The 27,388-nt window shown below is 48.1% G+C and overlaps 1 protein-coding gene across 1 annotated transcript; it reads right to left on the bottom strand.

Moving 5' to 3' along the window:
• Positions 1-429: 429 nt before the first annotated feature.
• Positions 430-26,134, bottom strand: MLPH (melanophilin; the record flags this gene model as incomplete). The annotated part of the gene is made up of 17 exons (XM_080347053.1): positions 430-456; positions 846-943; positions 2,359-2,416; positions 2,576-2,641; positions 3,124-3,216; positions 3,330-3,485; positions 5,680-5,874; positions 8,832-9,023; positions 10,787-10,870; positions 15,266-15,422; positions 16,708-16,904; positions 18,281-18,409; positions 19,478-19,572; positions 20,589-20,627; positions 21,703-21,839; positions 22,062-22,283; positions 26,025-26,134. The coding sequence occupies 17 exons, from the start codon at positions 26,132-26,134 to the stop codon at positions 430-432; spliced, it is 2,055 nt and encodes a 684-aa protein (XP_080203179.1).
• Positions 26,135-27,388: the final 1,254 nt, after the last annotated feature.

Here is a 27,388-nt window from a genome sequence, read left to right as displayed (position 1 = left end):
TGACATTGGCCTTTTGTCAAGGGCTGGGACCAGATGTTGCCAAGTGAAAGCCATGTCACTGTCCCCAGTCCCCATGCTGTAAAGCCACACTGACATCCAGCTCCCTCCAAAGAGGTCACTCCCACTCTGCACCCCTTTTGTCCCCTTGGTTGACCCAGTACCAAAGAGCTGCCCAAAGCTGAGGTCTCATGCCTGCATCCTTCCATGAGAGTCCCTGGCCACATGTCCACACCCCAGTGCCTCGCCCCTCTCCCTGGCAGCTCCCAGCAAGACCCCTGCCCTTGGCCTTCAGCTTTGCTCCTGTCTGGGGTTTCATGGAAAGATGAGTGTGGGAGAAGGAAGAGCAAGCATTGGGGGGAAGGTGGTGAGGCTTCGAGCTGAGGTTCTGTATCATCAGTGAAATATGGTGGCAGGAGGGTCCCCTTCTTCTCAGGACAGGTGGGTCATCACAGGCTTCTGCAAGGCACCAGAAGAAGAAACCTCAGCTCACCACTGTGCCCACACCACCCTGAACCACCACAGGTGATCAGGACAGCTCAGTCCCTGTCCTCTTCAGCTGCTACCATGTGGAGTGAGGACCTGCCTCATCCCATGGACCACGCGAGTGGTGGGAATTCAAAGATGTACATCTTGTTTGGTCCTCCTGCCCTGGGGCTTATGACATCCCAGACCTCATTGGGCACTTCCCAGGCAGGCTTGCCCTCACCAGCCATCATACCAATGGCTGAGGGCACTGTGGGCTCAAGGGAAGCGTGGGGAGGGACAGGTCCCTCTGTGCAAGCCCAGGGAGGTAGGTCCCATATGGAGGCCAGGCCAGCAAGCCTCCCGGGTGGCTGGGTTCATACCGCAAAGAGCCGCTCCACTCTCCTGTTCTTCCCATTGGGGTTTCTCTGTGTCAGGGAGCCACGGTAAACAGAGTTGCGGTCAAAGAAGTCATCAGGACCTGTAGGGAAAAATCAGAGATGGGCAGCAGGTCCTTATCCACCTCACTAGCGGTTTCAGTTACCGACCAGTCTGCTTAGGTTTTACTGTCTTCCACTTGTTTTGATTTTGGATGCATCACTGCGCTTCCCTCTCCAGGGGGGTGGTGGGAACCCCTTCATTAACAGGAAAACAAAACCTGCTGATACTCAGGTTTCCAGAGCACTGATCAACACATGTGGGTCAACTTGGGGGTCAGCTCCTTTGGACGTGTCTCTTGGGCTGTGATCGTTACCTGTCCCCACAGATGGGCAAGCTGGGTCAACTGCTGAGACCTCTGCTGTGGAAACCTCTGTGGTAGAGCAGCAACCCAGCCTGGGAGGAGCTATCACCCTTCAAAGCTACAACACTCTCTTGACCTACTAAGTCATCTCCCCTTCTCTGCCACCAGCCTCTGCCAACTGCACCTTTGCAGGCTCAGTTTTGCAAGTCATTGACTTGTGGGGAGGGTGGTCAGGAGACCATGACACCCCATCACCCAGCCCAGGCAGAGGGGATTAGGCTTGCCTGGTGTCATCCCTCTATCTCCTTGCGGGGCTGACGTGTCCGCTGGGCTGCCTTTATCTGCTGCCCTTTGCAGGAAGGAGAGCAGATGACTCGTCCTCAGCACAAGGAAAAGAGGACGTTTCCACCTACCAGCCTCAACTTGGGAAACGGCACTGTTAATTGTCTGCATGCATGGGAGAAACAGGATTCCTTCTCTGCATAAAATGATATTTCCCCCCTTCCCTCCTTCTTCCATTATCTGGAAGAAGTGCCATTCTTTCTGCCTTTAAGCTTATGAAGTGAGATAAAAGAGAAATAAAAAGTAATTTCCTAATAAGTCTTGCTGATATTGGTCAGGATGAAAGTTTCCAGTGATTGCTCCCTGCAACACAAGCTGCTGTGCCAAGTTTCAGGTCACTGTCTACTTTGAAGCACTCCCAAGTTGCTGTTTGTCATAGCTTGGCTGTGCAGGGCCTCTTGAACCCCATCAAAGACCAGTGGCCAAGGCCGGTGGGCAACAGGGTCAAGGATACCTTCCCCAAGATGACCAAGTGAGGAAGAAATTGCTATCAGAAATGATGGGTTTGGTGAGGCTTTGAGGTCTCAATGGGATGCCACAAATGAAGTAATGCGGATGTCTCCATGGACTCTGGGGTGGCAGGAGCCTAGACTGCAGAGAAAATCTTGATTCTTGGAGGACTGAGCCAACTCAGCCTGACCTTCACTCTCCCACCACTGTTCCAAATCCTGCCAGATGCCTCCTCCTTTCTAGGTTATCTAGGAGGCCATGAGTACAGGTAATGGGACCCCCTCAATGCAGACACATCCCCCAAAGCCCAGCCCATCCATCCACAGGTCCCTGCCTCCCATGGACAGAGCTATGGCCCTTACCAGAGATTTCGAGGGGAATGTTGAACTTTCTCCTGAACACCTGCAGTCCGGGCATCACCTGCAAGAGAAGGGGAGCAGGCTGCTGTGGGCAAGGGGATGGGAGGACAGAGGTCTCCCCCGAGGCCACCACTTCGAAAGCAGCTCTCTGGAGACCCCAGTTGTGCCACATGTGCACTGGGAAGGTGCACTAGCTAGCACGGATTAAACACATACTCACTCTAATGTCATCCGAAGACTCCCCTGGGCTGCTGCTGGTGGGAACAGGAGAGTCAGGGCAGGCAACCTGTGGGCAGAGGAAGGGCAGAGGTTTCTCTAGGAATGCAGAGGGGGCAGACGAGTCAGTCTGCCTCTCTTTGCATTTTCATATCTTTTGTTTAGCCTCAATTAACCATAGGCTGAGCAAAAGAGGCAGCGCACTGCCACAGCAGCAACCGTGCCTGATGGACTGCAGTTACGAAAAATCAGTATGGAAATGCAGGAGTTCAGTCCAGCACATGCAGCAGCCCTGCATGGCCTCCCTGCAGCCCCAGGATGAGCACCAGCCCCCTGATACAAAATCCTTCCTTGATGTAAGAAATCAGCCTTGTCCCACATCTTCAGTGAGATATCCACTCTTGGAGCCTTGGGACAGGGTACCAGGCAGCAGGGAGGGAGCTCAGCAAGACAGACAACCCTTCACAGTGCCCAGGGATGGCAGCAAAGAACCAGGGGAGCATGCACGTCTCAGGGCTGGGACGTCTTACACCCACCGTCCTCCATGCTCACCTGCCCAGTCGACTTCTTCCTTGCCTTTTCCACAGACTTCACTGTCAGCCCTGCAGCAGACAGAGCTGCAATTCGAGATTCAATGTCTGATATCTTTAGGGGAAGGAAAAAAAAACCAGACAGTGGCCAGAGGATCCATCACTGTCTTAATTTGCCATCACTGGCCAGGGCTCTGGGCAACACAGCTCTCAGATCCAAACCCTCACCTCACTCTCTGCCTTCTGCACCTGAGCGGCTGCTGAGGCCACTTTGTCCTCGAGCTCTGACAGCTCCGAGTCGGTAGTGCCGCTGTGCTGAGCCCCTTCCTCAAGCTCCTTCAGGGTCTTCTCAAGCCGGTAGGTCTTCCCAGCAGTCAGGTACACCTGAAATACAATAAAACGAAAAAACAACACATTGCAGAATTATCCTGCCTTGAGTTCTCCTCTCCTGGTGTGACTGCAGCCCCAGACACAACAGCTCCTGCTACTATTTTACGACTGTCACTTTGCCTTGCAGCACAGACAGTACCAGTCAGCTCTGGCAGGGCTTGTCATCTCATTTCCTCCCTTCCCTGGGTTTTTTTAAGAGCAATTACCAATGGGGTGAAGTGGTAAAAGGCTCAATGGGAACACAGGAAGTACCAAAACTCGGTGACCTGCTTGAGTAACACCAGCATCTTTATGCCATGTGCTTAGAGGTGAGTCAGGTACCTGCAAAGAAGCACAGGCTGCTATGTCCCATGGTGGCAGCAAGCTGGGAAGGAGACAGACTGCCTCTCCAAATTCACTCAGGCTTTTTTTAGGGTGTCTCTGCTATGAGGTTGCCTGGCAGTAGGGTCAGGATTTGGGAGTTTAGCCTTGCGTAGTTAACCAGCCTGATCCCTGCAAAAGGCAGTTTTGCACAGGGACTGCTCTGAACGTGCTGGAATGATCCCACCTGAGAGCTCCAGGAAACACACATGTGAGCAGAGCTCAGCACAGCAGCGGGATGAACCAGAGAGTGCTGACCAGGGATGCACAGTGGCTATGGGAAACAACATGTTACCTTGGGTGTTTAGATAAGAAGGGTAAAAGGACATGGCCCAATAAAACTGCTGGTTTTGCTGTTGCTTGCCTCCTCCTGGGCTACTACAAGTATTCAAGTCCGAGCAAGGCAATTCAGGAGACATTAATATGTCTGTACATAATCATATAAGATGATTAGACGGGTTGTGGCCATTGTTTTGCTGACTGATCCCAAAATCTTGGTATTGGTAATGCAACTCCTGCTCCCCCAGCTCTTTCCACTTTTTATGGGCTAGTTATTGTGTGAAACTGCCCAGCACGAGCCTGCTGCATGTGCTGAAGTGCTGAGCATCCACCCAAATGACAACAACACTCCCCACATCCCACAGGTCCCACCCATCCCAGTGCAAACCCTGAGGCTGTAACATTTGCAGGTGCTATTTGTGAAGGCACTCAACCTGTGAGTCACAGGCGCACAATTTGTTCTTGGGCCATCAAACTCTCCCAGTGCCCTCTGAGGCAGGTGGCGTTCCCCAGAGAACAGCGAGCCAGCCGTGACTCAACCGAGACACCAGAGAGAAGCAGGATGATCACGCATCTCCCAGGGCCATCCTCTATCCACCACCTCGCTCCTGCCCAGCCACTGACGGCAGCAGCACTAAGGCCAAAGTTCACAACCTTCTCAGCCCCATCCTCTCTCCTGGAAGAGGAGGAACCTCAAAACCTTCATCCAGCCACCCCTTTTCCCCTGGGACGCTGTATTTGGCCAGAAACCAGCCAAGTGGTGCAGTTTCTGAGCACACTCCACTCCCAGCAGCTCCCTGCTTCTATGTATAAGCTTTCCCTGATGAGAGATGAACCACAGAACATGCTGTAAAATCCTGCTCCGCATTGAAGGACCTTTCTGAGAACAAAACCTGACCACCCAGGTGGAGATGCGACTCTTCACCCCATCTTTGAAAGGTTTCTTTGCAGCTTGGTAAATGGCACTGCAGATGCAATCCGTTTCCTGCGGTGAATGAATTCATACAGGTTTACAGTAGCTAAAAAAAATTGTCAGTGCTTCGCACAGTCACACAAACCTAGCAGGGGATTACACTCTAGATGTAAACTTATCACCTGCACAAGCTCATCAGCCCCAGGCACAAGTCAGCCTTAGTGAACAGATAGATCACACTATCCTCATTTGTAAAAGCCTTGAGGAAACGTAGTGCGGGAGAGAAGTGGGATAAAAGCTTTTGCTGCAGCTGGAGCACAGGACTGCTGCAGTCCAGCAAAGTGATGCTACAGCAAGCTGGGAACTGCGCTCATCCTCCTTCCCCAGCACTCACCTGGGGGAACTGGGGACTGGGGCACGGGAAGCCATAAGACAGAGCATCTGCACTGCTATTGTGCCATCTTCCTCATAGACAGCCCTGGCCACCGTCAGATAACACCAGACTCTTTAATCCCTCTGTGGTGTCCATCCTTTTAATGCTGACCTACCCACTAACAAGAAACTTGAGGGGGGGTTCCTCTGTATTCCCACCCCACCATGCCCTCCCTGCTTGCAGCAAGCTCTCTTGAACCTTACATTTTCTTCAAGCTCACGGTATGCTTCGGCCACCTCTTTCCCATCTCCCAGGCTGGGAAGCTGCCCCGTGGGGAGGGCACAGCCACTGTTGCACTGGCTCTCTCCGTGCAACGACTCACACACCGCTTTCTCCGTGGCGTTTATAGCTCTCAGTACTTTGGCTGTGATTTCGCTCAAAGCCTGAGCCGACGACATCTGCAAATGCCCAGCACAGCCAAAGCGGAGGGTGGAAGGGAAAAAAAAGGACATTATTTTAATGTGGTGTACAGAACAGTGCAAGTCAGGGGTGAAGGGGACATCAGACCTTCAGGAGCTGGAGAAAGATGGAGAAGCGATAATTAAAGCGCTTACGCTGTTCCTGAAGGGCTCTCCACCGGAGATGGATGAATGGCTAAAGCAGAGCTTTGATCTCAGCTCATGCTTTCTGGAGGATGGCTGTGACAAAAGAAGTAATCTCAAAAGGCTTGGAAAAGATGTTATCAATGGATGTATTGCTTACTAGGAGCGGTGCCACCAGAGCTGTCTGGCAGCAGCAGCACTGGGGCACCTGAAGGCCACTCAGTTACTCAGCAGTTAAGGTCTAATTGCATCATATTGCTTTACACTTCATCAGGCATGAGCAGGGATGCAAATAACTCCTGAAGTTGTGACAAAAGAAAAAGCCCCAACCTATAAAATTATTGTATTGCCACACTGCCAGAACTTGGGACTAATGTCCCCTTCCCACCCCAAGGATAGCTGGTGGCAATAAGGTAAGTGCTGCCTTTTGCTCAGTCAGGCACTAAGCACATGTAAAAATAGACTGAAGAAACTCATCATCTCTCTCTCAACTGATAATTCCCTAGAAACCAAGGAGATGGGGGTGATATGTACACTAGTGACAAATAGTTGTGTTTACAACTGCATGTATTTCCAGGTAAACCATCTTGCAGAGAACCAGCTCATTCAGTCCAGCTGATGTTTTTATCATTTTATGATGCCTTCATGGTACACCAGAGTTTTTTCACATTTTCCATTAGGACCATGTACTTTCATTGCAGTGTTTCCCAGTTAGAAGACTTTCTCCTGACTAGAGAGGAGACTCACATAAAAACAAACTCAGAATCATGCAAAATCCAAGCCTGGATCTGGTATAAGGAAAGTTGCTGTTAGAAAAAAATCCACACTACACAGCCTTTAACCAAGGCTGCTCCATCTACCTCACCACAGGCATTTCTAACCCAATACTGCACAAAGATATTTGATACTTGGTGTGTTGCCACAATGCAAAAAGATGAATTCTGCTTCACTTCTTAAATTTGGTTCTGCTGGAGCTGTTGCAACCCAGCTGGGTTTCTCTTTGCTTAGGAGCTGTCATATAGCTCCAGTGTTACTTGGCTGCACAACCCCACTGAGAAGCAATAATGTCTGTGTCCTCCTTGCTTCATAGCTGGGTTTTTGTCAAAGAAAGCAGAAAATCTGGAGAATCCAGGCTTTGTTTTACGAGAATGAAGAAACTTATATTGATACTCCACTAACATCTTGTTCCTGAGCACAGATAAGGGGCTGAGCCTCTGTCTGCTGCAGATCAGCAGCTCACACAGAAATTAAGTTGCCTTGGCTTGGTGAGTTACCACTCACTGCCTGTGCTGCAATTAACTGGAAATGGTTGCTAAGAAGATGCGCATCGTTTGAGCCATGAGCAGTAGATAAGTCTAGCTGCAGTAATCATATCTAAAAGCAGCTTTTAGGAAAAAGGAGGCAGTAAAGGAGGCTTTCTGTAAGGATGCAGCGCACTGCTGATCTAGTGTCAGTAAGAGCACAGCAAATGGTACCCAAAATCATGAAGGAAGCCATTCTGGGAATAATTGCTTGCTTTAATACGGATATTTGACACAGAGTTGTGCAGAGACTCGTACCTGGGACAAATTCACTAAATGCACCGTGTGTGCACATGCAGTTGCACTCTCCAAGCCAAGCAGCAGCCAGATTTTACCTTGCGAGGCTGAGGAACAAAAGCACATTAAAGAGAGGCCTCGTGGCGCCATGAAAGTCTTGGTAACTTTGAATGGAAGGGGGTTTGCAGGAGAGGAGAGGGGCAGCGCAGCCTCTGCTTGCTCCCTTCATCACGCTCACCAGTGATGGGTGTGTCAGAGCAAACACACACTAGCACATCCACCACCAAGGCGGGAGGGGGGAGATGAGCAAATAAGCCATTAGAGTCTCAACAAGGAATGCTGACCTCTTCATTTTGTGCTAATGGACTATCTCAGGAGGCTCCGCACAGCTGGAGACGCAGAAGGTCTCCCTTTGAGTCACCTGGGCTGTCATCGGTTGCTCATCCCTGGTGCTGTCACCCAGCCCTACCACCTGATGGGTGCATGGGAAGCCGTCCAGCACTTCTGTTTGCTCTTGCTTTCCAGCCAGGGAAGCAATTCACCCCTCTGCAAGGCTGCACACAAATGGAAGCTTCTCCAGCCCTGCTGTGGGGATACATGGGGAGAAAAGCAGATCTCTGAAATGCACCGAGCAGGCAAGGGGATAAATCAGAGCTGCAGTGAGCCATGGGGGTGAGGAATGGGAATAGGGCTGCACATATGCTGCAATCCCTCCTCCTCTTGCTGACCCGTGTCCCCATGGATCACTCACCACTCAGTAGGGGACAGGAGCCAGCACAGTCCTGTGAGTACAGGAGATGCTGGCCTAGCAGAGTGGAAGTGGGACCAGGGATTTTGGGACTCAGGAGCGCTAACAGGTCTGGAAGAGATGTCACAGGTGCCTGACAGAGGCTGGCGGCACTAAATCATCACTGAGTTCGTATCCCACTCTAGGACTCTCTTCTCCTTAATAACATTCAGATTTTGAGACAACTCTTTTATAGAGATGTGGAGGTTGTGTACCTCTCCATGACAAGCAGTAGCTCACAAGACCTCTAAGAGACTTGTGACTCCTGGGTGAAACTGGGAGAGTCTACAAGGACAGAGGTCCAGATCCAAAACCTTGGGACTTGTCTCTCCATTGACACCTCTCTTAGGCAGACAGCTGAGCCAGACAGCTGTGGGAGACATCAAGGTGGAGATGTGGGACAGAACAAGTATAAGTTATAAGCCATCGAGAGTAGAAATAACTACAGATGGAGCTGAGAATGGTATGGGTGGGAGGACACAGATTACCTTTCGAGCATCTCTGGCCATGTCATCACTGGAGGAACTCATCTCTAGTTTCTTCACTCTCTTCTCTTCTTCATGCTCCTCTTCTTCAGAAGAGACTTCTTTGTCACTGATGTTGCTAGCCAGCTCCTCCAGCTTCCTCTTCAACTCTTCCTCCTCAGCATCAGGATCAAGCTGGGACTCTGGGGCTGGAGACTGAAGGAGCAGAACAAGGGAGTTGTGTAAGAGTCTGCTGTGGGGGACAGTAGGATATGTCCGGGTCCAGACACACTCACCAGGACTGGTCAGCAGAAGAGCTCTAGGAGCATGACCACAGATGGACTTTCCAAAGGGGACTTCAAGCCCTCTCTCTGCATCCATTCTCACAAGAAACAGCCAGACCACCCATAGGAATAGCAGAGCCCAGTGAGCTGCAGTCCAGCTCCATGCTGATGAATACAAACCCTTGATCTAAAAAACCTCCATTTCAATTTTCCCTGTGGTAAATTGCCTTTTTTTCCCCTTAAAAAGGTGTGCATGGAGGATTTGGGGCCAAAAATCACCACATTTTCATTAGGAGCCACAGCATGGCTGGTGGATCTGAGGACAGAGATCACAAGGACCAAAAGGCACGGTCCACCAGGCCAAGGGAAGCAGCCACATGAACTCCCCAAGGTAGCTGTCAGAGCCTTTAGGTAATCTTATTTGCAATGAGAAAACATGCAGCAAATTTTCCCTGTAGGACAGATGGCATATTTCCACAGGGCCCTGTTATTAGGTGCAATCCATGTTACCTGAAGAAGAATCCTATTAAACTCCCAGGTGCTGGAAGGGTTCTCCAGAAGTTATTGCACTCACTATCCCTTGTATTAACACAGGAATACAATTACCTGTGTCATACTTGATGGGGTTTTGTCTAAGCTCTTCTTAATGACCTTGAACAATGGCATCTTTCTTCCAGGCAACCTGTTCCTGGGCTCTGCTATCCTTTCTGCTACAAAGCTTTTCTTAACAGTTAACCTCAGCTTGTACTGCAGCTGTTAGGACCCATTGCCCCTACTCTGATCTGTCCTAGACATGGGAACAAAGCATGGGAACATGCAAGCTTGCACATCTCCTGCTCCCTTGGTCAGATTTACCAACAGAAAATTGCCTTTTTTTCCCTTAAAAAGGTGTGCATGGAGGATTTGGGGCCAAAAATCACCACATTTTCATTAGGAGCCACAATGGTTACAAACATGGCCATCCTTGCCATAAATTTTAGGAAAAAAGAAAATTGTGTTGTTTCATCTACACCTAAGGGACTTCTTTGTAATTATCACTATCTGTTCTACTAAGCTGTCAGAGCAGCTCAAGATGTTGGGTTCACATGAAGGAAAAGTACATAGTCTAAAATTAGAAACTCAAAATCAATGTTAAGTGACCTGAGTATTCACAGATTCTACATTGCTGCCCAAATTTAACTTAATGTAGCTCTTTTCTTCCAAGTTTGATGGTACAGTAAGACAAGGGCAGCTCAGAAGGGATTCAGAAATCCTTCTTGACTCAGATCTCATATTCACAATAACCAGGTCACTTTCCCGTATGTGCTAATTGATTCCTCCATGATTTCAAATGAGCTGTCGCAACTCTGCAGATGTACTGACACCCACCTAAAACCACTCCTGAGATTAGCCTTCCACAGAGTACTACATTGAAACCAAATTTTCCTGGTGCAGAAGGGGCAAGGAAGACTCCAGCTTGCACGGGGACCCATACACATGGGTTAATTTGCTTCTGTTTCTGTCCTGCCATGCAATGTTTTCTAAGGCGCTCCATCACCTCAGACTAGAGAGGAGCCTCTAAGGCCGAAACAGAGGGTTGAAATCAAGCAAGCTGAGCCAATTTGTCTGTTCAGCTTTCTCCCTGCATGCCAGCAGTTTTGGAAAAGCCTCTCAGATGCAAAGGGGGCCAGCAGAGCCCAGGCTTTGCCCGGTTACCTCATCAGAGCGCACCAGGATTTTTTCCTCCAAGCGGTTCAGCATGCACTCGATTGCGGACATGCGCTTGTTCAGCTCATGAATCTGGAGGAAAGAAGAGAGACAGAGAGAGAGAGAAAAGGAGTAGAGAACAGACCGGCCACCGCTGCCAGGACAGTGAGAGAACAATGCAACCCACATAAGAAAGCAAGCAGCAAGACATCACCACCATGGGCTGAGTTAAAAGACATTAAAAAATAATGTCTTAAAAAATTGACCCTGGACACCCTGACAAGCTCTCCTTGAGCCTGGAAAACTCAAAGCCATGCTGAGTACCCAGCACACCACAGTTCTCACCAAAGCATTGGTAGCTTTGATACAGGGAACATAAAACCACATCACCAGCCCCTTCGTGTCCCTTGTCCAGAAAAAAGCACCAGGCTGCAACAAAGCCATGTAGCTGTCTGTCACATGCTGCCCCAAATTCAAGTCAACAGCAGTTTTTCCTTCCTACTAACATGTTTTTCAAGTAGCTACCACCCCATCGCCCCCCTACCAATACAGCACTGGAAAGGAAAATGGAACAAGGTAAAAATTTCCCATGAAAAATTCCAAATAGAAAAACTAAACCTGAAAGTTTTCCCCACCACACTTCGAAATTTTCTGACTTTTCCATGCACTGATTCACCAAGATGCTTGCCCCTCTTTCCTCCCTCACTCTTCTGACTGATAAAAGGGGCATGAAGAGAAGAGTAAGACAAAATCCTGAAAATGCAAGAGAAGTTGCTTTCTATGCTCAAGAGCCAAGACAAACTTCTGTGGTTGAATCACTAAAAACAGTAAAGGAAGGTCTTTTTGTTTGTTTGGTTGGTTTTTTTTTTTCCTTTTAGAAATTGAAGTTTTTCTTTCTTTAAAAGAAGGAGTGTTTCTCCTTTGATCCAAACAAATAAAACACAAATGATGAGAAATATTGCCCGTTTTGTATAGATAAAACACCACCTTCCACATCACTGCTGTTCCGAGTGGCTGCCTCATTCAAAGGGAATGAGCAGCAAATGCAGTAAGTAAATGCAGTAACAAAGAGATGCGAGGGTTTGGCTTTGTTTTTATAACATTTCCATCTTCTCAATTCGTTTTTGTGCCTGATAATATTCAATTAATTAGATCCTCACAACAGCTTGAAGAGATTGTCTCTGCTAAAGGGAAGCTGAATACAAAAACCTGACACCCTCCAAAGCAGAGCGCTGTAATTACCCTCCCAAACTGAAAGCATCTTTAAGCAGCATTAAACCCAGAGGCAGGAAGCAGCCTAATCCATCTGTAAGTGGTTTCTTGGTACTGTTGAAGGCCTGACTCTTGCATTGCTCCCTGGTGACAATGAGAGGTCTGTGACAGGCCACCAGCTTCAGAGGAAGTGTTGGTGACGAACCATCAGGGGCTGGACTGTCCTGAACTGCTCTCTGTGTGACAAAGACTGGCAAACGGTGCTCTGTAGTAAAACATTTCAAGTGAAGAAACTTAAAATTCAGCCCATAAGGATGATGTGAGTTATGGCAAAATATCACTTGCTGCTGGGGAGGAAAGACAGGTTATTCTAGCAGAGGTTCTGTCTCCAGACTCTCAAATACCCAAGACCTCTATCAGAAGCTTTATGTAAAGCTGATTTATGTAAAGATGAGGAGCCAGATGACATTACAACTTTGGGAATCCAGGACCACTAAGCTACCTTGAGGTACAGGAAAATGGCTTTTGGGGAGGTGTGGTGAATTGGTGCTATTCCTTGTGCCTTCGTCTTATTCCTACCAAAGGCACAGACCTAAGTTTTGAGTGATCTCTGCTGAAATCAAGTGTTTTCTTGTGTGAATGCCCTGTTCCAAATTCAGGGCTTCTTTTAATGTCTCATCAGGTTTAAGAGCATTTTTAATACTGTTTCGTTTTAAAATTTTGTTCTAGCACCTTCAGTTCCTGGAATCACAGGACTAGGGAACAGCCTCTGCTTTTGTTACTGGACAAGTTAAGTTCCTGCTTTTGGGTACTGAACAGTGCATCCTTTCCAGAATTAAAGCAAAATCAATTTTCAGATCAAATCTATTCTGACAAACCTAAGGCATTTTGGTTCATCTGTGGGGTCAAAGTGATGCAGGGCAAAGAAGTGAGCTCTCCACCTCTTGGAACCTTTAGAAACCAACAAAATGTCTACCAAGAAAACATTGCTTTTGAAGCGAAGCTGTGAGATTCAATACAGGGTTAACAAACATGGTTCTGGACCCTACACTGCACAGACTAAAATATTGAGTTGCTGAAGTGCACAGCCTCTGAGAAGTGCAGCACCAGGGTGACCAGTCATACTCAGCCATCCTTGCAGTCCCCTGAGATGTCCCATCAGGGTCTGGGACACCCCAGAAACCCTGATGATAGCCATAAGACATACCCTGGAGGTGCCTGTAATCAGCTCAAGAGCTACCACTTTGCTGCTCAGGAGAATGCAGTCCACTGCCTACTGTCCCAAATCCCTCCTGGCTTGTCTCTGCCCTCCTTCCAGACTCAGTCCCTCCATCTCCTCCAACCTCAGGACAAGGGGATGGACACCAGCCTCTTCTGAACGTCTTCCAGCTCTGCCAGTACGACACAGCTGTCTAGGACTGGAACATGGATGCTCTTGCCTTATCTCTTCTTTGAGCTGGCACCTGGCCTCACCTTGGCCAACAGCAGAATCAATGCACATATGCATCGTTCTGAAGTTAATGGTCCAGCACAGAGCCAGATCTGTTCCTGCTGGGAGAGGAGAAGCCTCAGTGGGAGGACGGTTGCTAGCTGTAAACACATCAGCGGCAAAAAGGGCAGGAAGGACGAAGAGCTATTTTAGCTAATGAACAATGCTGGCATAAGAGCAAATGGGGCTAAATTGGGAGTGAGAATATGTTTCATAACCATTAGTGACAAGGCTCCACAGCAGCCTTTGTGCTGGTGTGATGGAACAAAGCACACTGGACCCCCCTGAAGCGAAAGCTGGCCCAGCTGATGAAGGAAGTCATCTGAAGCATTGGTAGGAATTTGGCCCCATATCCACACTGCAAAACATGGTGCACATTTCATGCCTAACATACCGTGGCCTCATTAGGGACAGGCAGACCAGGGTTCTTCCATTTACCGCTGGCTGAAAAAGGAATGGCATTTACTAATTAAAACATGTGCTGGGAGAACTAAAAGGCAAAGGAAAAGCTTCTCTATACTGGCAGATGAAGTGTGCTGTCGAGGGATGGTTGTGGTGACAGATCCCACCACCGACAGCCCCCAAAGGGGGCTCCAGGATGTGAGCAGTAACTGTGCTGCTGGCTCTCCCTATGTATCTGTAGTCAAACATCACTGCACATTTTGCAGCCTAAGCAGTCTGAGGGATGCTTTTTACAATTCCCACCACCCACAAAGGTGGTGTCAAGAACTGTAGGTCCCTGCTTGACAATTAAAACACAAGCTCATAGCCTTTTTGACACCTTTCTCTAGACTGTTCCCCCTATTATCATCATTGAGGAGAGAAAAGTGACAGGTCGTCCTGACCCAGTCCTACCAGGGCAGGAACACTACACACTGCAAAGAAAGAAAAAGGATCTTGGTGCTTATTAAATATCCCTCTCTAAACCTATGTCTGATGATAAAGCACAAACATGTTCAATTGAAGAAATGCTTTTTGGGGACACAGAAAAAACACAGGTAACTCTCAGATTTATAAGGACAGGCTGGAAAATTAACAGCAATGAAGGCAGGCTTGTTCCTGCAGCAGCAGCATGAGCAGAATGAAGCACCAGTGCCCGATTTTCTCTTTGCCATGGGTGTAAAAATGGAAGAGCTGGAAGGAAGACCTGGTAGAAGCAGCACAGAGCTCCAGAGTGCTTCTGTATCATCCTAACAGTGCAGAGAGAAGTCTATTCTTCTTCACTTTAATGAATGAAGGACCTTAAATACACCTTCCCAGATCTCAGCCCTGCTCCCATTTTACTTAGCAGGTGCCTTACAACATGAAGGGCAGGGCATGGCCATTCATTGGGCTGATGCCACACAACCGTCATGTGACACCTATTATAGATGAGCCACCCACCCACCATCCCAATGTCTTGCTCTGGCAATGCAAAGTGGCTACACCCTCAGCTTCTTCAGTTCCTGAGCTGAAGAGGATGAGGGATCTTGAGTCTGTAGGGATCTGGGATCCACTCTGCTCACTCTTGGATCTGCACATGGGAAGCATGGCACCAAACCTTCCCTGCACAGAAAGGGCAATGGTTGTGTGGATATTTATGGCACACCAGCTTTTCTGGTCATGCTCCACATCCATCCTGGCTGGGACACTGACTACTGTGGTTGCACCCCAGTTTGCCATCACTGCTGCTCTTCTCTGAACCAGATGACACCATCCTGCACCTCACAGATGACAAACATCATTTATAGCAAGACAGGCTTGGCCACAGACTTGGTCTCACAAGAGGTTTAACAGCTGTTTGGTACCTGATTCCTGGAGTGGCTGACATTCTCCTGGGATGATGTTCTGTTCCGGCGTTTCACGTGATGGGGGGGGTAGGCAGGGAACTGGACTCCCTTCACATCCTCATCAGAAGTGTCCATATCTGCAGAGTATGTGGACCGGGGCTGCTCATTCCAAGGACTGCCTTTGGAGACAGAAGGCTTCAGCACAAAGGTACAAGAGATTCATACCCTTGAGTTACTTCCTGAACATCAGCCCCATCCTTAAGACAAGCAAATAATGAGGCACTTCTCCAAATCACGCTTTATATCCTTTGACAAGAAATGCTTCTGCAAGAGTTACTAAGGTTAAGGATGGCTACACTAGGCCAGGCTGCAGCTTCATCCATGGTGGCATTACTGAGATAGCAATAGGGCATGAGGAGCATCATCCTTGCTCTCTCATGTTACAAACAGCCCCCTCATCAAAAAATGCTATTGCCTTTTCAGTTTTATTGGAGCATGGGTTTAGACACTGCCCTTCATGCATCATTCAAGTGCTGGAAGGTATTCATCTCAGGTTAGAGAAGTACCAGTCTATGATGGAGTGTTTAAGAGAAGATCCAATACCTTTCAAAGGAGAATTTTGAACGAGGCAAGAAAAATCAGAGAAAATGGCATTAACAAACCAGAGAGCCCTGCTGCTGTGTCACCCCAGAGGGGCTCAGAGTGGGAATTTAAACAGTACACAGTAAGGTTTACCCAGTGTTTCCTAGTGCCCTGAAAATACAACTAAGCAGTTGGGCACCCAGAAGGATATATGTGTTCTACAGTTGCATGTGAACAGGCCAGTGTCCAACATCCCTGGCTCTGCTATCACAGCAGAAAAAACAGTGGGAGTAAAAGTCAAATTCTGCACCGTTGTTTGCTACGATATTTATAGACTCACAAAACCACAGATCCTGTAGCCTGCTAGTGCACCCTGCCCAGCTACAAGGGTGCTACTTAGCAATCCCCAGCACTTGTATCCAGTTATTGTCCAGTCTTACTCCAGCTCAAGTCCCCTTAAAACTGTAAACTGTTTGCACCCACACCATCCCTTGGCAAGGAGTTCAACTCATTTGTCCCTGCCTGCAGAAGGAAACACATCCCATTGTTTCTACTAGTGTCATTGGTTTGTATCTAGTTTCTACCCTGGATAAGGCCTCCAGATATGGAGGGGTGGACAGTTTAAGAACAAGCCCTCTAGTTTTGAGAAATGAGTTCATTGGGAACAAGACCGGCCCATTATAAGTAAATAATTTCAGCTGATTCCTCCAAGAAAAAAAAAAAAAAAAATGTAGATGGATGTTTTGTCTTGACACTCAAGATTTTTAATAACTTTGAGGTTATTGGAAAAAAAAAATAAAATCAAAGACATTTTCATTTTGGTCCAAGTCTTGCAGACACTTTACCCCAAGATACAAGAAGAATCTGGCCAGAGACACCTACCAAGTTTTGTGTTTCTGTCCAGGCTCCTTGTCCGTGAATTGACGGTGAGCCGAACCTCTGTGCTGAAGTGCTGCTCTGGAGGACTCATGCCTGGTCCCTGTTCCTGCAAGACGTGGTGAAAAACCAGATCTGCTTCTGCAATCCTGGACTCCTGGGGAGCATCTTCAGCTGAGTTGGGGAAATCTGGGAAGGACTGAGAGATGAGGATTGCTGCTGAGCAGCTGCCCATGACGACACCTTGACCTTCACTAACAGCTCCTAGCTTTATCCTCCAATACATGTATAGGATGACCTTTTATAATGACAATTCTTAACAATTAATTTTAAAGCTTTATTTATCTTGCTGATGAACCCTGAGCAATACTTCTTATCACTGCCAGGGGGCACTGTTAAGTTTTACAAGAACTAGGCACACCATCCCTTCGACAAGGCCACAAAGAGCTCCACTCTTTTAAACACCGTGCACTTTCATGTATTCAAACAATAACCACCTTTTGCCCCTCAAATAATCTGAAACTGATAGATCTGATTCGGACGATCTCCACAGAAGCCAGCCCGCCCTAGACTCACATTGAATTCTGACGCATAAAGACAGGCTTAGATAAAGAAAGAATGAATCTAATTGTTTGCCTAAAATTCCTATCAATTTATGTGGACTGATGTGGATTTTTTTTTTTTAAAGCCTTTGTTACACATTTCAGCACATTCTAGTTCTACTCAGGGGCACAGTTTAAAGCTGCTATTTTTTTTTTTTTAAGTGAAATGTAAACAGGAAAGGCAAATAGGACTAATCCATGAAGCTTGATCTGAAGCATCTCAGGCTGGAAGATCGTTTGCTACATCCAAGGCCACCCCATCTGCATTACTCCCCCAGAGCTGAAAGGTGGGGATGGCTGAGCCCCAGTCCTTGCTGGGATCAAGGGGCACAGCTCACTGCAGTCACTTGTGCTGGAGCTGCCCATGGGCCCTACTCCTGGTCAGCATCTCCTGACACTGAGACATATATGGTCTCTTATATAGACATAACCAGTGTTCATGCATAGTTTTTATTCTCCCCTCTGACTGCTGGGGACCACCAGCTTGCAGGTGCCATCCTTGCAGTCACACTGGCTCCGCAGGATTCATCTCAATCTCAGAAGGGCAGTGTGCTCCACAAAGCTGCCGGCCAGCTACATCTCCAGTGCCATCACATGGCAAAAACAGCCCAAAAATGGATGGGATGATGTGAGAGGGGTCTGGCTTCATTTAATCCCTTGATTACTGAACCTCCAAAAGCTTGCTGGAAACTAGGGTGTCCCATAGCCTTGGGACAACAGAAGAAAACTCTTGTCTGCACAGAGCTTTTTGCTATCTCATCTTACTACTCATCTTTGCTTTGGTCAGATGTCCTACTCCTGACTCAGCCTTAGGCAAAGCAATTGAAATGGGAGAAGAGCTGGCAAGTGGGGCTGTGGGAAGTGAGAACTTGCACCATCACCTCTCAACATCAGCTGAAGCAGGAGGTAGCAGAGATAACAAGGAGGAAGAAGAGAGAAAAAGACCCCCCCAACCCCAGCACTCTCCCAGTACCTGGAAACCATCCGGGCTGCTGGCTGCTGGAGAGAGCTGCACAGACTGACGGCGAGACTGAGAGGAGTAGTCCGAGTCCAGTTCAAAATCAAAGGGATGGACAGACAGCAGGCGCTTTGTCTTGCGCATCTTAGCATAGGAAGTGCAGGAAAGGAAAACTCAGCATAAAACACAGTTGACCTTGAGCAAAGGGAGAGGGAGGGCCCTTGTCTCCTTAGTTTGCCTGAGTTTGCACAACCCAAAGCAAGGCTCCTGCCTTTTGCAGAGAACATGTGGGTCCAATGTTGTCCTGCTTGCAGGGAGCCAGGTGTGTAGGGCAGTGTATGTTTATGCTGGAGTAAACACAAAGTGGGTTCCTGATTTCCGGAGTCTCTGGCTCAGGACTGTGCCCATGAGCAGACAGGGAGAAGCTCCTGGTTTGTAAAGGCACTATGGGAAAGCTGAGCCAGGTTACAGCTCAGATGGAGCTCCAGGAGATGCTTTCAAGTCCTGAAGCATCTCCCTGTCTCCAGAAAAAGGATACTGTGAGCAGATCTTGCTAGACATTTGGGAAGTCATCAGCTGCTTCTGGGCAGGAGCAGCTTGGACAAGCTTTTAAGACTTCAGAAGCAGATTAAAATGAAGTATCAAGCATGTGAAATGCAGCATATACCAAATGAACCAGGCTGAGATGGTGCGTATGTAACAGCATGTATGTAACTGTACCAGCATTCCAAATGCACTGATAGATTGCACACATGCTTCAAGGACAAATACACCTCCCACTAGACTTTTAAATCTGCATTTTGATCCGTACACATAGTCCCAGAAAAACACAAGAGATAAATACACAAACCAGCTGTCCTTTCTACTCTGTCAGGTAGTAGTCAGGTATGTCAGTATGTCAGGTAGTAGTAAAAGAACAGGTGGGTTCTCATTATACAGGTAGGAACTGAGACATTGACATTAATTGGGGTCTTCCTGAATGTCAGGAGATGGTCTTTTTTCCATAGGACAAATATCTGTGTTTTTACTGACTTGGTTGTTTCCACACAAACTGTGAGAGGGGCTCATCTCAGAAAAGAAAAACAGAGAAAGACCCAGTTTTGAATGTGGGACAGAAAGCCACCACCACTGCCACCACTATCACCCAAGGCAGGCGACCAGCAGCTGAGGGCACAGGGCAAGGCAGAAGGGTGTCCAGAACCAAATGCTTACTCTGCTGTAGCACTCTGCTTCAGCTCCACGAAGGACATCATCTTCGTCATCGCTATTGTCCCCAGTGCCACCACTGGTGAGGAGCTGGCATTCACCTGGAGGGGAGACAATGGCACTCTGTGTATGGGCATCTCCTGCACCCCGTTCCTGGGGGAAGTAAGTCCCCACTGAGGCTGTCACACCAATGCATTTGTAGGTAAGGCCAGATTAGAAATACCTCCCAAACCTCCCAAACCTGCCTAAGCAAAGGGAAGGAGACAAAGGATGGGAAAAGGGCAGGAACACCTTAAGGTAGCCCCAATGACCACAGCCTAAGACCTGTAGGGTAGAAGCTCTTTGGGGTGCAGTTCCAAGGCATTGCTGCAGATACCCACTCTTAGCACTTGATCTTGCAAAAGCATGGCTTGTCTCTCATTGTTTTCCCTTCCAGCTGAGCACCAACACAGATGTGGAAGTGACCACCACAAGAAGACAAAGGGCACCTGTACCCCAGAGAGCAACCTGAGGTCCACCCAGGTGACCCCATGTTTGAAGGCACTACAGCTCAGCCCAACATAACTCTGCCGCTGCTATTGCTGGTTCCCATCAGCCAGGTCCACCATCTATTAGTGACCTGTTCCTTTCTGGGTTCCCGTCTCTGTGCCCAGATCACTGCCAAACCAGCAACACATTAGGAACAGCACAAATGCCAGACCAACACCAAAGTCAAGGTAGGTAAAATGCTCTGTTCTCTATCAAACGGAAAGGTGGAGCAAATCCTTCCTGCAAGGGCTCTTAAGGAATGCTACCTGAGGTCCTAAATTCAGTGGATTCCTTAAGAATATGGCCAGCTTTAAGCATATGATGCAGGTCTGTTGAGATGAGTAGTTGTAAGCTTCAAGTCTGGCATGTAACTAAGGGTCCTGTTGCATCTGAGTCTACATTCAAGACCCGAGGTGTACCACAGTTTGAGAGGTGAGCATTACAGTCCAGCTCCACCGCAGTGGAGAGATGCACTCCCTGGTCCAGCCACACCAAACTGTGGTTGTAGCCAGAGGATGTGGAGAGAAAAAGACATTGGAAACCTTGCTTGAACTGCAAACCACATGCTGCAATTCTCTTTTTCACTTACTATTAATGTCTGGCAGGCTGTAAACTCTGTCATGAAGACCTAAATGAAAAGAAAAATGGTGGTAAAAATAGATAAGCACATTTTGTTCAGGTACCTCACAGAAAACAAGCCTCAGAGCTATAGTTAACTGGAGTTCTCATTCTCTAACCATCACAAGGCATGATCATCAAAAAGGTTCTTTAGAGAGAACGAAATAGGCACTTGGAGACCGGACTTGACTTTTAAAAGTCAAAGAGCTTATTGCCACCACTTCCACAGTCCTGATGCAACACGCCTGGGAGTGCAGCAGCAGGAGAACGCTCAGCTGACAGCAGATGGCCACACAAAATGCAGCCTTCCGTGCTCGTTCTGAATATTTCTGCCATGAGTGATCTGGATAAAAGAACGATTGGACTATTCGAATCAGCTCATGTCTATGGTATTTGTGCAAACTTTACTGTGGCTCCTCAAGATGGGAATAAAATCTGCACTGGTTTTTCAAGGCAACAGGCAAAGCAGTGCAGAACCTGTGTGAATGGCAACCAGCAGCTATCCAGTAAAAATACTGTATTAAAAACAGCTTTCAGCCTGTGTTTATGCACTATTGGGTCAATCTCAGAAATACTGAAGATCCATAAGTCTCCGAAGAACATAGCTATGGGGACAGGTAGCTCACTAATTTTTATACAGTTTTGTTAGTGTCAGAGCATCATCAGATTGGCTGTAAAAATTATTAGATCGTGGGAAGAAAACAAGTGCTGGCTCTATCTACCCTCTGTTTTTTTGACCTGCAGGTTAAAACTTGGGTTAATTTCACAAGCTCTTCCCTGTGATGAAAGAAAAACAAGCTGCAAGTCTTACGTACTTACCAAGTACAGGACATGAAACTTTTAAAACTAAGCATGAGATATTAACAGAGAAAAAAATAAATCCACCAAGAACATCTGCTCTGCTGCTCCCAGTATGAATGCACCACTCTGAACCTCTGTTTCCTCCCCAAAATGTTTTGCATGATCTGGAAACTACATGTCCCTCAGGGCAGCATCAGCACTGATGTTCTTCACTTGGTGCATTCCAATGCCTGCTCAGCCCTTGCACGCAGCAGGGCAGGAGAAACCCTGGTGCTTCTCCTCACCTAGAAATGCGGAGCTCAGCCCCTGCCCCGGCTGTAGCCTGCCATAGAGGGACTGCAGCACTTTGGCACTTCCAAACCTCTTGAAACGGGATCGTACATGTTCGTAGTACCACTCCAGGGAACCGATCTTCACGATCCTGCCCAAAGAGAGGATGCACACACAGGTAAGCCAACCCAGCCAAGCTCATGGTGACTGGACCCTCGCCCAGAAACCACCTCTTAACAAAAACACAGCTTGTTTTCTAACCAGCATAACTAGTTTCTAACAAGCATGAAGGGATGCTGAGTTTGGGTGACTCTCCTTGAACCTCAGCCCTGAGGCTCGCCTTGCCCCTCGCCCTCCATCGCAGGGGCGGTACCTGGACAGGCGGCAGGGATCGCACACCCAGCCTTGCTCCTTCTTGTTGTAGCGGCTGCAGTTCTTGCAGGTGTAGAAGCGACAGTCCAGGCACTGCCGCTTGCTGTTCAGCAGGAACTTGAAGGGCTGGAGACAGTGGACGCAGTGGGTTTCGTTGAGGTGGGACTGATTCGTGAGGAACTCTCTCTTGCTGCTCTCCTGGTCGATCTTCCATTTCAGCTCCCTGCAGAAAAGATCCCAAAACACAGGAACTTGTTTTTGTCAGCATTTCACTGTGAACTCTCACATGTCATACCCCATCATGCTTCAATAATTTCAGGAATGATTTTCCAGGCAACATCCTGAGGCCCGCAGCCTGTGGAAAATGCTGTAGGGCAAATCTGATCATCAACATATCACGAGTTAAATAAGCTGAATGAAGGAGTGAGTTCCAGATTCTGGACAGGTTATTATATGTTAAGATCTGCTGCTATTAAATTTAAAATTAGATTTGGTTGTGCCAAAACCTGTCACATTTGCTTCACAAATATTGATCATAAATGCCAGGAGTCTCAGGAGAGCGACTCTTCTCAAAAAACCTCTGCCTGCAACCCAACCCAAGACAATGTTTGAGCCTGAAGTCCAGCTGGGAGTTAAAGGCTTTCTGGAATTCTCAGCTTAAAAAAAAAAATAAAATAAACAATACATTTAAAAAGGCAATCTGAGATGAAAAAGGATTAAAAGGGGTTTTAATTTAGTCCTTCAGTGCTAAATTCAGCAGAGGCTTTTATTAAGGACAGAAGCAAAGTGCAATGAGGTCCTGACTGTTCAGAGGTCAGCAGCAGATGCTCACAATGGTCTTGTGAAAGCTCAGACAACATGAAGCCTTCCCAAGAGCATCTTCTCCTGGCAGTCCATCGCTACAGGCTTCCTTTGCTATCCAGACCCGGCTGCTAGAGCATGTCCCCATGCAAGAAGGTAACTGTGCCAGGCTGAACCCCCAGTGACAACCATGGCCAGCTGAAACACCTGCCAAGATGTGTGGGGTGCCTGCTGTGTTACCCAAAGGCTTTCTGTTTGTTCCCCATGCCACGCACCACCTCAGGCATGTTTGCCTTTGGGGCTATGGCTGAGCGGCAGTGTTTGACTTGTAGGGAAGGTCCTAGAAAGTTGTTTTCTGTCTCGGTAAGGCTAGGAAGCTGCATTTTCCAGACCACAAGTCAGACTGGGCCAAAAAACTCAAGCAACTCTGGAGGCTGCTGCAGGAGCACAGCATGGACCACAAGGCTTCTGGTGCTGCTCCTGGTGCAGCCCAGCCACCGAGCAGACGGGCTGACGCTGGGGCGACCGCAGCAGGAGCCTTGCTGATGTGGCAGCGCAGTGCTGGGGAGCAGCGATGGGAACATGAATGTATATCGAGCTAATCTCTGTTTAACCAAATCAGTTTGCACATTAGGGATAAGATCATGTTTTTTTTCTGGGGGAGACTTATCGCCAGCTCGCTGCCGGTGCAGCCTGTTTGCTGTTCCACTGGAACAATACCAACTTGCATTAACCAAAGAGCCCGGACACACAAAAATCAGTATAAAAACTGAACGAGGCACCTAGTTTTTCTGTTCAGCTCCTCACTGTCCTAGCAGTGTTTTGAACAACCTAGTGCAAATGTTCAGCTGTAAATTTATATGTGACTATTGAAAACAAACCCCCAAATAGAAAACCTTTGGGTTGGCCTCAGTGCTCGTTTTCCACCCCCATGCTAAGGCTGTTTGCAGCAGGATCCGATCTTTCACTGGACCGCTTTTTCTGGTTCCCAGAGACCAGTCAGATGCCTTCACCTCCCCTCCTTTGCCCACGAGACCTGACAGAGGAAGGACAAGTCGCAACCAAACCAGTTTAAAACCCGCAGGAACCGCATGCCTCTTGTCTCCTCTTGCTGGCAGGAGTGCAAGCCAGTCCTTTACCCACTCTGCTCATGGCAGAATAAATCAGCACTGGTGGGATGCCAAACTGCAGTGGGGTCAGTCCAGTTGAGCTCCGGGGGAGATGCAGGGAGCCATCCCAAAACCAGGGGTGTGCTGGCAGGGAAGTTTATGGAAGGAAGCAGGGAGAGCCCCCACAAAGTGACCATTATTTAATTTCTCAGGCAAGGCATTACCCTCGCATGGTTGTGCAGCTTCTGGCCAGCTGAAGCCTTTGTCCATTGTGGATGAATAGCTTCTGCCAAAAAGAAAATGCTGAGAAGTAGCAGAAAGAGAAAAAAAAGACCAAGATGGGGGGCAACATTTCTTCCAGGCTTGCAGGTTGATACAAGCCCAGTCAATAGAAAAACAAATGAATAGAAAAGCAAATGAGGGTGGTCAGAACACGAGGTGAATGGCTGCAGGGTCTCACACAACCTCACATCATGTTCCAGCTTGTTACAGGCAGAAAATGCTGACACAGCTCCATGTCCAGCATGCTGAGACGGAGGGAATGCTACTTAGAGACAGCAGCCAGGGGTAGACACATCCCCAGACCTTCCCTCTATCTTGCACCTCCTATACCATGACACTCAATTTGGGAGCCTACTGGGCATCAGAGCAGAACTAGATAAACCAGTCTGGCACCAAGGTCAAGTAGGTAAAGAATTCACCTCACCCATTTCTTTGCTGCAGGGCACAGCAACGTGGTTCCCCACCTACTTCCCCCAGGCAGAGCTCAGATGCATCACAAGGGAGACATTTACCCTTTCCAGGGTGATAATTTTTTTGAACACCCTTGTCTGATCTCTGTCCTGCACTTCAGAGCTACCAGCAGAGGAAGGCAGCAGACGATGATACTGAATTATCTCTGCCTCCCACACAGGCTGGGTTTTCTTGGGCAAAAAAATTCATCAGGAGGTTCAAAAATACATGTCTGAGAGCTTCTCATGGCTAATGGTGTAAATGGAGAGGCTTCCATGCAGCCCCGTGTGGAAACCCACAACAGCAAGCTTTTAGTAGATCTTTTGGCAGCTCCGATGGATATATCCCCTCTCACCTTTCCCTTTGGGTTTGATAGAGGACCCAATGTGCTCTCGGTTGCTACAGCATTGCTGTGCCATGGGCACCAGTCCTGGCTGGAAAACTTCGGAGCTAGGAGGGTATAAGAGCCCAGCGGGGAGCAGCACTGCCCAAACCTGGCCATCCTGCTGGGATAATGAGCTCTTAGCCAGACCCTGAACAGAGACACTGCAGCTTTTTTTGCATAAAGGTAAGAAAATATTAAGTTCAACACCTGATATAGTTAAAGAGCAAGACCCCACTATTTCTCATGCTCAAAATTTAATCTAATCTGACAAAAGGTTTTTAAAACAGCACTTTTGCCCAGTGCCCTGTTTATAAGAACTTAGAAAATATATCCATTTGCTGCTCCAGTGGTTTTCAATCTTTTCCCAGTCTGTGGCTCCCTAAAATTTTCCCAGAACAGCATGGCTCCCTGTATAGCATATTAAGGCTATTACAATAGGTTTACTACTCCTCTCAGTTTTTTTTTCAGGATACTTCAGCAGTTTGTGGACTGCCAGGACCCACTAAATACCCCTCCTGTCCTAAACACATGAGAACCATCACGTGAAGCAAAAGCAAAGGAGTCAAATCCCAATCTTTGCTCCCAGGTAAGGTCTCACCCTGGCAACCACACCAGTGTCAGGCCCCACAAAATAATTTCCTGAGCAGAGGACAGATATTTGTACCTGTAAACCATGGTAGTAACACCGAACTGTGTTGCTGCTGATGGCCCAGCGCCAGTTTGCACCTTCGCAGCCTGAATGTGTCACCTGGCAGCTGATAACATAATCTATTAATCACTATATTTGATTTTCACAGCCAGCTCCTGGCTGTTCCTCCTTGCCCGCATCCTCAACGCGTTGCTTTATTCTTGCAACCCCTACGCCATAGGACGTACAGAGATCTGAGGCTACAGCTGGCTTGGACACAAACTCACAGACCAGAGAGCAGATACTCACTCCAGCCGTTCCTCCTCTTTTTTCCTCAGATCGAAGTCCCGCTGAACAACTTCCCAAACATGCTTGGCCTCTTCATCAGTTAGCTTGGAGAGGTCCAGCTTCCTCCCCATCTCGTCCTGGTGAGTAGAACCTGGTCCTGTTACTCACTGCCCCGTACCCTGGGATGCTGATTGAGGGGTGAGAGCTCAGCCCCACCTCCCTGGCTGCCCATATAAACGGGCAGAGCTGCAGGCAGCTCTAGACCTCGTCCGTCTGCCTGGCTATGGTTAGAGATGTTTACTCTCAGTGGAGCTGCCTGCTTTGAGCAGGGTGTGCGAATCAAATGAAACCTTCAAACGCCTCCCCAGGGAAGGCAGGCCACAGGGTTTGGGAGGAGGCTGAGCATCCCTGGGAGGAGCTGTGCCTGCACACCCAGGGAGACTGGCTCCATCATGGTGGGTCCTGCCCCACCACCAACCTCTGCTCCCCTGCAGCTCATTCCCCGGCTCTTCCTTCTGTGCCTGATCTCATTAAAAAAATTTCCACCCTGCTCCCCACCAACAGCTTTGTAAGGAAAAAAATCAAGAGCATCTGGCTTCCCCCCACCAGTACAGCCACACCAGGGACTGGCCTCCCACATTTGCTAACTGCTCTCAGGGTGATTTGGGAGGTTGAGCTTGGCTTGTAGCAAACAGCTTAATTAGGACACAGTGCTCCCCTCGTTTACAGTTAGCAAGAAAAGATAGTTTGATAAGATTTTAGGAGAAATTATAAACATCACATACCTGAAGGAATATATATTGCAATAATCCAGCTACCAAAACTGGCCTCTTGTTTGGTAAAACACTCCCTGTGTCTCTAAGCAGGGATTCCCCAGGCATCAGATATTAAAAGAAATCTGTTTCTGATAATCAGAGCAAATATTGATACAAACCGCCCTCTTCCCCCACCCCGATAGATATCTAAGCAGAGAGCAAGATGGCAAGAGCAAAGAAGATAACTGTCCTGCCTGGTGGGAGCAGCCCCCCTGCCTCTCAACCACAACACTTGCCCACGGGTGCAGGGAATTATCCACCCCAATAACTCACTTGAAACAAAGATTAGTCTAAACTCTTCAAACAGAGCCAGAAATGGATTTTTAATCCAAACTTGGATTAATTTTACACAGAAAAAGGTGATGAGTACAGATGCAATGTTGAGCAGGATATCAGGAACACATGATTTTCACTGGAAGCCAGAAATTGATTTCTAGCTCCTCTCCCAGCAGAGATGTGGTCCTGACAAAAGCAATTAGTTTATTGGCAGGAGCCAGACATCAGTTGGGCTGCTCCTTATGTAAGTGTATTTGAGAGCCCCTGCTCGCCCCACTGCATCTGAACAGCAGA

Source organism: Nesoenas mayeri, assembly GCF_963082525.1.
Source record: "Nesoenas mayeri genome assembly, chromosome: 6".
Classification (NCBI taxonomy): Eukaryota; Metazoa; Chordata; class Aves; order Columbiformes; family Columbidae; genus Nesoenas; species Nesoenas mayeri.
The sequence above is the reverse complement of the archived record's forward strand: the minus strand, read 5'-3'. Positions and strand labels throughout refer to the sequence as shown.